The 12,413-nt window shown below is 39.2% G+C and overlaps 1 protein-coding gene across 1 annotated transcript; it reads left to right on the forward strand.

Annotated features, from left to right (window-relative positions):
• The first annotated feature begins 679 nt into the window (after positions 1–679).
• Positions 680–9,270, forward strand: LOC135477346 (uncharacterized). Its single transcript, XM_064757463.1, has 6 exons — positions 680–1,178; positions 3,488–3,817; positions 5,310–5,696; positions 6,104–6,205; positions 6,470–6,551; positions 7,512–9,270. The coding sequence occupies exons 1-6, from the start codon at positions 1,061–1,063 to the stop codon at positions 7,972–7,974; spliced, it is 1,482 nt and encodes a 493-aa protein (XP_064613533.1). The 5' UTR covers positions 680–1,060; the 3' UTR covers positions 7,975–9,270.
• The last annotated feature ends 3,143 nt before the right edge of the window (positions 9,271–12,413 follow it).

The following is a 12,413-nucleotide window of genomic DNA, read 5'->3' on the forward strand; positions in this document are numbered from 1 at the left end:
CAGCCCGAGGGACATACACTGTCATCGGCAAGTTGCTGACAGACCACTAGCTAAAAATGACGCACCTTCCACACTAACATTTAATGTCGTAAGAAACGATATATGATTGGGTGGAGGTGGATATCAGTAAACTACCACGGTACAAAAAGTCTTGTGGACGACCATTCTGCCATTATATTATACGTTTGGAAGCCCTATCCCACATGGATGTAAACAAATGACAAGCTTTAAAAAATGACAAGGCAACGCCAGTTCTCGGAAATAAACGCTGATACAAAGTCAATATATATTATATAAAGTCACTTAAAGTGTTACAACAGCAGCATGCATGCACCGTGTAACCCTCATTTTCTGATGGTGAATCATTAAATTTTTCAATAAAGAATTATAAAGTCAGTGCACAGCTAATGTTTAAAGACCTTCATCTCTGTATACCTCAGTCCACTACCACCAACATCGTGTAAAGCACAATCTGACCTTGACGCTATATAAAAATACCCCCCCCCCCCCCACACACACACCCAAAAAAAATCACAGGTGACAATTAAACATAGCTTCAACCGACCGAGTTTCCAGAGGTATGTGTAAAGGTAGGCTGATCTGACCGCAAAATTTTGTGAACGTGTTACACAAGGTTGGCTCTAGAATAAGCCGACTATAAGCGTACAGCACCTTACCCACACGTTTAGGTACGGCTACAACACTATATACCAGCGGTAACTGGCTGCGTTACCTAGCCCACATTACCTGGCGTTCAGGTGTACAGATAGTGGAGTTACCTGACTCAACGGAGACAGCGATGACCTAGTTACATCTACAAGCCACGCTAAAACATGGCCGCTGTTCAACTGGTATAGGGCTTTGAACTGAGCGAATACCTGTGAGATCCAAAATAAGACGTAGGAAGAACCAGAGTGTATTATGCGAGAAGTCCAAGGTGTAAACGGAGAGGAAGAGAACTGAATCTTTCATTTTGGGAGCTGAATCTGGGAAACAAGGAGAAATCAAACCGACTTCCTTCTTCGTGACCGTGTAGAGTTCAAATTCCCCAGTTGTTGTTATGTACTTTAAGGACAGGTATACAGCAATGGGTCAGTCAGAGCACAGGTGTGTCCGTTACAGAAAAGTCTGGACATTACTGACCACTACACTGGTCACTCTGCACATCGCCTCCTCAGGTAGGTCGGTAACGAACGCCATTGTGCTTCGTAATAGTTACTGCACCCGCTCGAAACCTATTACACGTTTGTGCTCAACGGTATGTGAATTCATTTGAATGCAGATGTCATTACCTGAATGTTACTTGAATGACATGCTTAGATGCACACCCACTATGGCACACCATGGTAAATTAAGGTTACAAATGACTTAACATGTGTTACGCACTGTCGTCTAATTCAGCTCAACAGCAAAGTGATTACTAAGTTTACTGTTATGAGTGATCAGTATAAAACGCGCAGGGATTAAAGCTAACACCTGAATCAATGGAACTTCCTTAAATCTGTATTAATCTGAACGAAACCTTCCACACCAGGCTTACTCATATTGTATTATGTATAGAGCTTTAACTTATACCCGGTCTCTGCTCGGTTTCCGCTCACCATAACGCTGGCCGCCGTCGTATAAGTGAAATATTCTTGAGTACGGCGTAAAACACCAATCAAATAAATAAATAATAAGGCGATGCAAATTCCTAAGGTCAACTCTGAGCACCAGCTGTTCTAACACGAAATTGAAAAATTCTTTGAACATCGCATACCTGTAGCTATAGTGATGACAGTGCATTGAAAGAAGAGAAAGAAAAAACAAGAAATAATGTTTGGCGTATATTGCCTCGAAATGAAGAAGTACATCTTACTGAACCAACTTCCTCAAGAGAACACTAGTCACTGCTTACACCATAATTTCTACCAAAGCACACTTCAAGTTTAATTTATAAACGTTGTATGAAATCTTCACACAGCAGTTGGCTCATGAGTATCATTTCATCAAAATAAAAACACGGTGTTTTGAACTATACGTCCCACATAATAAACACATTACACATATAGTTGGCAAGAAGTACATACCAGACATAGGTAAAACTTCAGGTAAAATACTCGTTCTAAAGTTAGGCTTAGAATTCCCAGTTCAGTAAAGAGAAACTTTTTAGTATGCTGTTTCATTCTTATTCACGTGCTAACTAGTGAAAATAGAGAAACTTTTTTAAACAGGGCAAAAGAGTGAAGAAAATGTTTAAATTTGGGGGTTAATAGAAAGAACGTGATAACCAGGTCATACGCCTGTTGACGGTGGATTTAAGGGAGATAACTCCTTAGTGATGACATGATCCTGTGAGGAAAACAGTCATCATTGGTAATTCTCTCTCACACCGTCACACACAGAATATGAACAAACTACGGGCTACATTGATGATAACGTATGATCAGGATATTTATACAACCATTTGTAACAAAACTTGATTGGCATAAATAGCATTATTTTGGCAGAACTCAAAAATATTTCACCTAATTGCACGGCGGTGGTCAGGCGAACGGGTGGAGGATACCCCGTGACTGCCACAACCCTTCGTCAGTTTCCTAACAAAGGGTCTCGCTTAAATCTGCAATCCGTCACTAGACGTCAGCGGCCAGGAGTCGATAGGCTTCTGCAAAAACAACGCCTTAGGAAAAGGCGTTAGCTATGTGCAGTACGTGGACCGCGCTTTGAGAACTGAAAGTATATTTCATACGGTACACTGACTAGGTGATGCTCTACCGTGCATCGACAATAATTGTTCAACTCAAAAACGGATGAATGCCTGGCCCAGCTTACTTGCAGCGACAAACAGAACATGTAGGGTAAAATAATTCATATCTGAATGACACCAACGAATGGCATGCCGACAATTGCAGTAGTTGAAACCTGCACCGAGATGTAAGGAAGTGTGGCCGTCACTTGCACTTGCTGAAACCCAGTGAGGAAGAGGGGAAGAAGTGGTAGTAGCAGTAGAAGTGAGGCGAAGAAAAAATACAAGGAAAATAAGTCTATAGTGATGTTAAGCCGGCAACGTGCTGAAGCAGTGAACTACATACTTGGTAATCATTACCTCGTTGCTCTTGGGCAACATTCCTTCAAACTATATGCAATCTCAATCAAAAATACCAAAACCGGTACAGTTTCTACGCCCTCTGTCTAGTTTTTTTCTGTTAACAGGCCTCGAACGAGTGAATTAAATATGCTTAAGCCTAAAAGAAGCGTGACGAAAATATCAAATAAATATACGTGACGACTGTGGCATCACAAATTCACTGATTTAATGTAAAAAGAAATAAGATTGTTCAGCCATCAGAAGGAAATGTCTGGGTATGTATTAATTACTGTCGACAGAACCACCAAACTCACGTCTAGTATTCTTGAGCTAGTGGACTGGCATCCAGGTGTTTGTTGTCTCTCCCTTACATATACAGGTATATCAGTTCATTTTGGGCATTATCTTTTTTCGCAGGTTATGTAGGCGAGAAATGCTCACAGATTGGTCAGCCTGTGTCCATTACCTGTGATCAAGACCAGATAATCAGAATCCGCAAGACCCTATTGTATGCCGTTAACCTCATCCCCGTCAAGGAAACTAACAATGATATAATCTGCGAGAACCCCGATAGAAACAATTATTGCCGCGCGCCCACAAACCGATCTGATCTGGAATTCATCGGCCGTCAATCGGCGTCGTACCCCATCCAGGCTGAGGATTTGAATACCCATCCAGAGAAGAAGGGAGAATGCTACTCCGGCGTCCGATCAAACATGGTTCACGTTTTCTACGAATGTGTCCCAGGTAGGTCTTTACATAATTTCTTATAGCTCTTTGATAGTTTGTGTTATACGTCGTTTTGGGAATTGGCTGTTCGATCATTGACCTGGAATGTCCATCTTGGTTGACGTCTGGTAAAGGAGTGTCTGTTTCAACGGATATATTCATTAACTATAACCTATCAAGACCTTTTCTTGCAGGTTGGATTGGCATCATTAACGAATATCATTAATATTAAAGAATTTGCCGGAAGTGGTATCTTCCATACACACAATGAAATGTGTTTTCGAAACAATAATGATGTTATACACACATTTTTGACCTCTAGCTTTTCATCTGTTCACCTTTGGCTGCCAAATTAGAACGAACGAATGTCATTTACTGTAAAATGTAAACAAAAGTTTAAGCTTATCACTTTAAGCCTTTAAGGCTACCTCTTGCATCTTTTCTTTGCTAGCCTTGCTTTATTATAATACCAAAACACCTCAACAATGGCACATAAAGTTATTACAGGTATCAATATGGCTCATATATGATGTTGGTGCTTGCAATTTCAGTCTGACCGTTTCAATTATGATGATGGACTGAAGCCTCTGAAACCTAGTCCTTTTTTATGAAATGTTGCCACAACACAGAATTTTGAGTAATCCTAAACCAGTGGCGTCTAAATGACTACTACCTTAACATTAATTAGGGCATATATTCTTACCTACATCTACTTAAACCATGGAGCTAGGGACCGTCTTATGTTGCCACTGCATGTGTACTTAAGCATTTACACCAATACACAACATCGAGTTCCACAGGTTAACGTGTAACCCTATCCAACCATATCACAATGTCGTCGCTGCTCTGTTCTTGCTCTCCACGCTGTATAGGCTTTTGTATCATATTTACTAATACCAGTAAGGGAGTGCTAATACCAGAACTGGTTTCACACATTTTTTTTTAATAAGACTAAATGGGAGACACATATGGGTGGGGTATGGGGTGTCTTTTGTATTGCTCTCGATACATGACCAAGCTGCGTAATGGGTTCTCATGACAAGCCCTATAGGAACAAATGAGTTCTTGTGTTCCAAGCTAACTGGAAATTCGTGATTTACCTTACGAAATGTGGTCGTTTCCTCCTAACTATGGCCAGTTTCCTCTAAAAACTATACATCCGACGTCCAACATACAAATGAACAGTTAAAATAAAACCTTAATTGAGGTAAACTGACCAGAGACCGTATTTAATCATTTATGTGTGACCATTTGCCAGCTATCAAACTGTCGTCGCTGCTCTGGTTTTTCTCTCTATGCTGTACGCCTTAATTATATTATATACGGCCTGCATGCTGCCCCACTGAAAATAAATAAATACATCAGGTATATTGTTGCATCACTGATCGAAGCACCGACACTTTTCTACCCATGAGGAAAATGACAGCGATACTGCCTAACAATAAATTGATCACTACATCTCAGTGTTCTCAAACAAATATATTAACTTTCGTTTTTAACTTCGTTTCAGTAAATTCCGGTTACCTACAGAGCGTGTGCTCCGATATTCTCTGGGAGAGCGAAGTAACTGGTTACCTCACGAGTCCATACTTCCTTAGCAACTATCCCAATAATGGGCGGGAATTGGACTGCCAGTGTGAGTTGCGGCCCGACGAGGGTTCACGTGTGGAGCTGACAGGGCTGCTAATGAACCCTAGCTCTTCAGGGTTACGATGGAGCCTGGAGGCACAAACGGAATCTGGTTCCAACCAGGACCTGTCCACTCAGTTCTATGTCAGCCGAGAGTTTCCACTTTTGGGAAGCGGTAGTATTACCCTGAGATTCCGGACCGAAGGATCGGGTCACCAGCAACCTGCACGCCAGGAGTCCCCTGTGGGCTTCTGGCTAGAGTACAAAGGTAATTTGGAAATAGTTTCACCCAGCCAGATACATTAATGTTTTCTGTATACTCAGACTACAGAGCGTTCAAATCTCCAGTAAATAAAACAAAATTATTTAGGTCTTATAGGTGATAATGCCTGAAACTATCCTTGGCAAATCTTTAAGGATTAAGTTGTCCATCTTCGTGAAGTAATCTTACTTTAATCCTCCAAATGCATTAGCACATACTAACGGTGATGGGGAAAATCGTTAACTTGTTTACATGCTTTAGAAATATCATCTAACGCAACGAAAAATGTGAGACGTGTTTACGTTTTACCAATACAACTTATAGTCTCTATGCAGAACACACCTGGATGTGAGATGACGTTGTCGTTTTCATTATATACTTTTTTTTTGTATATATACCGTTTTCTTTTTCAGCCGTGTTGATCAACAGCCCCGGCATCTCCGGGAGTAATCAACGCCAGGCGGGTAGAGTGACCCTCATCTGTAATGACCCTTACACTGACGCCGCTTTCATTGGTAAGTCCAATTAAAATTTTATAACTAGCTCACGCTGTTTCTTTATTTTCGAGTATTCCGATAAAGAGCTGATTTTTTTTACTGAGTGCAAGATTGTGCCCTGCGAGGACAAAGGAAAGTTCCTGTTGTTGTGTCAGAATTATTATATTCCAGAGTTTATGGATGTTCGAAGGTGTTAAAACCACTGAAATCCACACCGATGCAAAAGTCTGACGACAATTATGATAGAAAGTATTGATAGTAGATCTTGTTTTTATCTTACAGCTTCGCTGGTAGTAGGGATAGCCGTGCCTGTAATCATCATAATAATACTGATCATACTGGCAATCTACTGTATCAGAAAGAGGTAAGAACTTGTGGTACATTCTAGACTTCAGGTTTTGTTTGCTAAGGGTTGTGTAAGTTGCTACCATGCATTTACATGGACATTTGGAATAAACACTAACTGAGGTAAATTGATACGAGGCCAGTCATACATTTTTGGGGAAAGATAACCGATGGTCATTTACTTTCTGTAACCCCTTGGCTATTGAAGGGTGTATTAAACAATGTTGTTGGGATTATTCAGTTGCTTTTCTCTTAGACAGTGTGGTGAGGTCAGAAATTTTGTCATGATGCCACTTTTTATACATCTGATCCATGACTCTTCGTATCATAGAGAAACTTATAAACTTGTTTCCTCCTTTAATAAAGCAGTCTAGAACTATGTACTTGAGCCGTACGTCATACTTTCTGTGGACGTGTACTCGTATATAGGACATAAATACTGCAACCTTAATTTAGCAGAAAACCAATGAGGTTTTCCCGCCATTTGGACCTCTGAGTGTACCCCCGTCAGTGATTCCTCTGCAGTCACCATGAGATAATGTGAAACGTATAACCACACTAAAACAAGTCAATATCAGCACTTTATTCTCCTTGGCCCTTCCTAAGCAAAGTTCACAAGCATTTCAGTGCAACAACAAATCTTGGAACCGACTTTTTTCAATAGTAATTAAAGATGTACAGTATACAAAGTAACACCAGGGCAGCGACAACAATATAACGGTAACCTGTAAAATGCAGCCTCTTGTCAAATCATCTCAGTCAGCGTTTTATTCTAACTGTTCATGGAATTGCTTAAACTGAATTCATTAGATGTCGCTGGTCTGGAATTACTTAAAAAGTTGTGTTGTCTGTGACATTTAATATACAGTAACATTAAAACAATGCAAAGACAGGAAATTAGGTTGGTGCATTAAGGACACCGAGGAGGTAAACATGTGAAGGATTTTAACTGAGGTATTATTCTACTTTCCCATTTCAGAAGACGTGAGAAAGGAGAGTCCTACTCTACCGAAACTCCTCCTAGAGTCACAACAACCCCTCGTAAGAATAACCGGGACTGGAACGAGGACACCCAAGATGATGACTTCCATCGTAACAAGGCGTACCAGGACACCGAGCACCAGCCTTACCACCGCAACAACTTCCGGCAGCGAGTCAGCGCCGAAGACTACCCGGAAAAAGAACCCAACTACGGGCGCAGCAACAGGGGACGTAACTACTCCAACGACAGCTACAACGACAAGGTGTTCCTGGATGAGGTGGACAAAAAGTCTATCCCTAGTTCGAGTCGCACCGGCGACAATGACTCCATCGCCAAAAAGTCCCTGTCGGGGAGTCAGGACAGCCAGGCAGACAACTACTCCGAGGTGAATTACTCCCCTAAAGGCCCCCGGCACTACACTTTACGGCACTCTTCTCTAGGAAGGGATACTGCCGTGTAGGACCTTCGTAAACAGCGCTGTCCGCCATAATAGGCCTGAGGTTCATACTGAATTAAAAGGCATGGTGGTTCATGATAGGGTTGAAAATGCGGAAGCTGAAAGGGACTCTACTTAGCTTAACAACAATGAGATAATGATATAATACACGAGGGAGTGTCTAAATGCCGTCACAAAATGTTGAAAACTCGCGCCATACGACTGTTGGTGTGATGCTACATGATGAGTAGCTCAGCTACCTGGTAAGCTTTTCAAAACTGGAATGTGGATGGAAGGCCAGTTGGTATGACCCGTTTTGGTGCCAGTATACTACACCATTGTGATTATGGCTGGTAGGACGAAGATCGGATCAAGCTGAGCATGCCTCAAAATATGAACCGATCAAAATTCTTTCTAACATCTCATGATAGTGCTGTATGACATTTGGTAAACGTTCGTCTTTTCATGCCGTGCAGAAGGATAATGACAGCATGATAGGCGAAACAATGACCTGTATCCTAAAATCAGCTGTCACTCTTACCTCAAACGGATAAGCGCAAACATCAGTGTTCATTGGTTCACGTAAGACAGACGAAAGACAAACGAAAAAGCAGTGTCCAATCAGAACGGTCCGAAATTCTTGACTTGCCATTCTTCGTTGATCAGATGTACAAAAGTAGCCTCCCTTTCCCTTGATAAACCTGAAAGGAATAAATCCTTGAAGCATTTGTCGGTAAAATATGAATAAGTTTGTCAACAAGTAAGAACGCGATGATATCAATGGAAAATAGAAATCACATGGGTTATTTTTCCACAAGGCAGAGTGATTGTGTTCTGATAAATATTTAAACGAGTCAAATGGAAACATCTGTAAGTTTTTGACCCGAAGGCGTCTTGTCAGTTTTCTAGTACTGACGTTTTGTTTCCCTCTCTTTGTTTGCCTAGTTCTTAACCTCTGTAACAGATGAAAAAACGTGCCTGCATATGTAGGTGTTTGATAAAGAAAAAAAACCCAGCTAAATTTAGCAACTCCGTAGCAAAGTGTCCAAATCGCAGTTTAGCCTGTCAACTGTTAAAACAACATCCAGAGTCAACTTCCAAAGACCTTTTTTTTTTTTAAAAAAAATGAAATCAGCATAACAATAAGTTTTTACCGAAGAGAGTTCTCTAAAATTAAGTGGCAGTAAACTTTCAACGATGTCTGAACTACTAGAAATTTCTGATCAAATATTACACATTACTTAAATTTATGTACATATCAAATTAATTCACTACAAATTTACGGGATATTTATTTATGTTACAGTGACAAAGTATTCACAAAATTGGTATTACCAATACCGTATCATCATTCTTTAGTTCTGCACAGACAGCCACTACAACGTTGGATTTCGTTTTACATGTAAGAATTCAAAACACATTTACTAATTTCACAACACTGATTTTATATATGACCAAATAAACATTGCAGCTGACCAGTTTTGTTTGGTTGCAGTGTATACATGACGTATGCTCTATAGATCTCCGACTATGGTGTTTGTCATTCTTTTATTCATTGAGATGATATTGATACGTTTTAAGAATATCAAAGTCTTCTTTTTGTCTTTCACGTTTAATTATTCCGTGTATCCTTCATTTCTATCAGCTAACTTGGATACTAATTTCAACACATCAAGAAATACCGTTGCTTTAAAACCATGTGGGTTGCCTCCTATTTTGTTTACCCCGACCAACTATTTATGTATGTTGCCATTCATGGCGTGGATTTGTGTATGATTACTGATGGTTTTAATGACAATCAACAGTGAAGGCTTGATGATTACAGTTGGAGGATATCAGAAGTGATGACTTCGTCTAAACATCATATAGCTTATACCTAGTACCTGGTATAATGACAGAAAGAAAAAAAGGTGTTTAAGCATTGATGACATTTACTTATTGTCAACATTAAGGATGGCAATGTGTTTGTTAATGATGACTAAGAGTCGCGATAATAATTTGACGTCACATTTAATTGATGAAGGTGATGATTGTGATGAGGATGATGATGAGGGAAGATTTATGTCAGTGACGATGATATACACAATGGTGATGATTACTAATGACTAAAATAATGACAACGATTTGTACTTGACAATGGCATATAATGGCGAAGACTAATTGTGAAATTCATCATGAATAATCAATTGTGAAGTTGATTCCAATAATTTACTATGCACGTGTATATATGTAAATAAAGGCATATACGATTAGCAGTGTATATTACCATATCAGTTTCTATCGGTGCAACTTCTCATCTTCATTTTGCTACCTGTTCATAGATATTTTTATATACATTTAGCTGTATTGTGTAGAGTATTTACACCACGAAAAGATTTGAAGCTATAGATAATTAAAGTTACCGTATCTTTTATTACGTATAAGCTATTCCTGTTTTGTATTGTTTTGTACTTCCCATTACGCCATGCACACTGTGCGTTAACAGATACACCTATCATTTTAGTGTACAGTTTAATAAATCTCTATAGACAATTTTTGACATTACTTTAAAAATATATGCACGTGGCTGGCTGATTTGAAGTAATATGTGATTTTGTAATATGACCTCCATGTTAATAATAAAGAAAATTGATGAATAAAAAGTTATGAGAACAACCTGAATTTTTATACTCCATTTTTTTTTCATATGCTATTGTTTGTTCCTGTTCTAATTATTTTATGATAGTCCACTGAGGTGCGATAGTCCACTGATGTGTTGTGATCAGTGTGCTATTATAATGCAGTATATCTATATACAGTTATGGCCTATTCGTTAGTTAGCTACTATATAGTTATAGCCTTTTGGTTAAGCTGATACTGTACATTTATGGCATTTTCGTGAGGCTGCTACCATACAGTTACAGCCTTTTTGTCAATTACGTTGACACTATAACGTTGCAGTCTTTTCGTGAGATCGATACTATACAGTTATAGCCTTTTCGTCAAGTTGATACTATACAGTTAGCGCTTTCGTGAGGCGCTACCATACAATTACTTTGATACAATACAGTTACAGTCTTTTCGTGAGGTTGATACTGTACATTTACGGCCTTTTCGTGAGGTCGATACTGTACATTTAGAGCCTTTTCGTGAGGCTACTACCATACAGTTGCATCTTTAACGCGAGGTTGACATTATACAGTTATAACCTTTTCGTAAATTTGATACCATACATTTATGGCCTTTTCATAAGGTTGCTACCATACAGTTACAGCCTTCTCGTGAGGTTGATACTACACAGTTATGACCTTTTCTTGCGGTCGCTACCATACAGTTATAGCCTTTTGGTGAACTTGATACTGTACCGTTATGACCTTTTCGTGACAGGACTACCTGTCAGTGAGTCAGACAAATTCAAGCTGCTGAAAGAAGAATAAAACATGCTTAAATAATAGTATATGTAATACTCTTTATTATTCCTTATTTATACGCAGACTGGCGACACCAGACGTTATACATGGTTAAGCAGCAGTCTAAGTGAGCGACCGCCACAAACCTCAGGAAACCCCAGAATAAATCTAACAGTTAAAACCCGTAGACTAGGTATATATTGGCCAGACACTTGTCACTGTGGCGGTCATTAAAGTGTCGGTGTCTTCTAAATGACTTCCGTGTAAGACCGCACATGTAAACATGTCAACAAGTGATATGAATAAATGAAAGGGAACAAAAGTCGTGAGTAGAAAACCACATTTCAATCTCGATATGCATCAAGCCTGGATAATCTAGGTATTTTGTTTATTTTTCATTGTATTACTATTATTTATTTATTTATCTTTATTTATTTATTTATTTTTGAGAATATAAGGATATCGTGGTGCTACATAGGGACACCTTCGCCATAAGTTCATTGTACATAACATTAAAAGAAATATACAACTTGCACGCAAGGAAAAAACAAGGTCATGTTGGCGAACAATTTACTGTCTCTGCCAAAATTATAATTAAACAAAAACCAAAGTAATTAACTTGACTTGCGAAGGTTGAGAAATGGTGGTTAGACTTAAAAACGTTTAAAAGACACGTACTCAAATTAATGGAAAGACGCATAAAAGTTTGAGTTTTTCGATCCAGCAATACTAATCATGTCGAATGCAAAATTTTCCTTTCTCTTGAAACACTGATCTTCATGCAGTTGCAAAGGACTAATGGCTGTTTGAAAAATAACAGATTGTTGGAGACATTTTCACAGGTATAAAAACCTCCTACCCAAGTCTGCCTAACGCAAATTTGGTGCGAGCAAATAACTTCCATTGAATACGTTTTTATATTTGGTGTGAACAAGAAAGAAAAATATGGCCTTGGATGTACTGTATAGAAGAACTCATGACTGGCTGCAGTTCACGAAAAACATGGTCAGTACATACATGCAAACAGTGAGTGCGTGACAAGAGTGCAGTGTCGTAGTGGGGTTCTGAAGAATAA

The sequence above is a fragment of the Liolophura sinensis genome, chromosome 1, assembly GCF_032854445.1.
Source record: "Liolophura sinensis isolate JHLJ2023 chromosome 1, CUHK_Ljap_v2, whole genome shotgun sequence".
In the NCBI taxonomy this organism is placed as follows: Eukaryota; Metazoa; Mollusca; class Polyplacophora; order Chitonida; family Chitonidae; genus Liolophura; species Liolophura sinensis.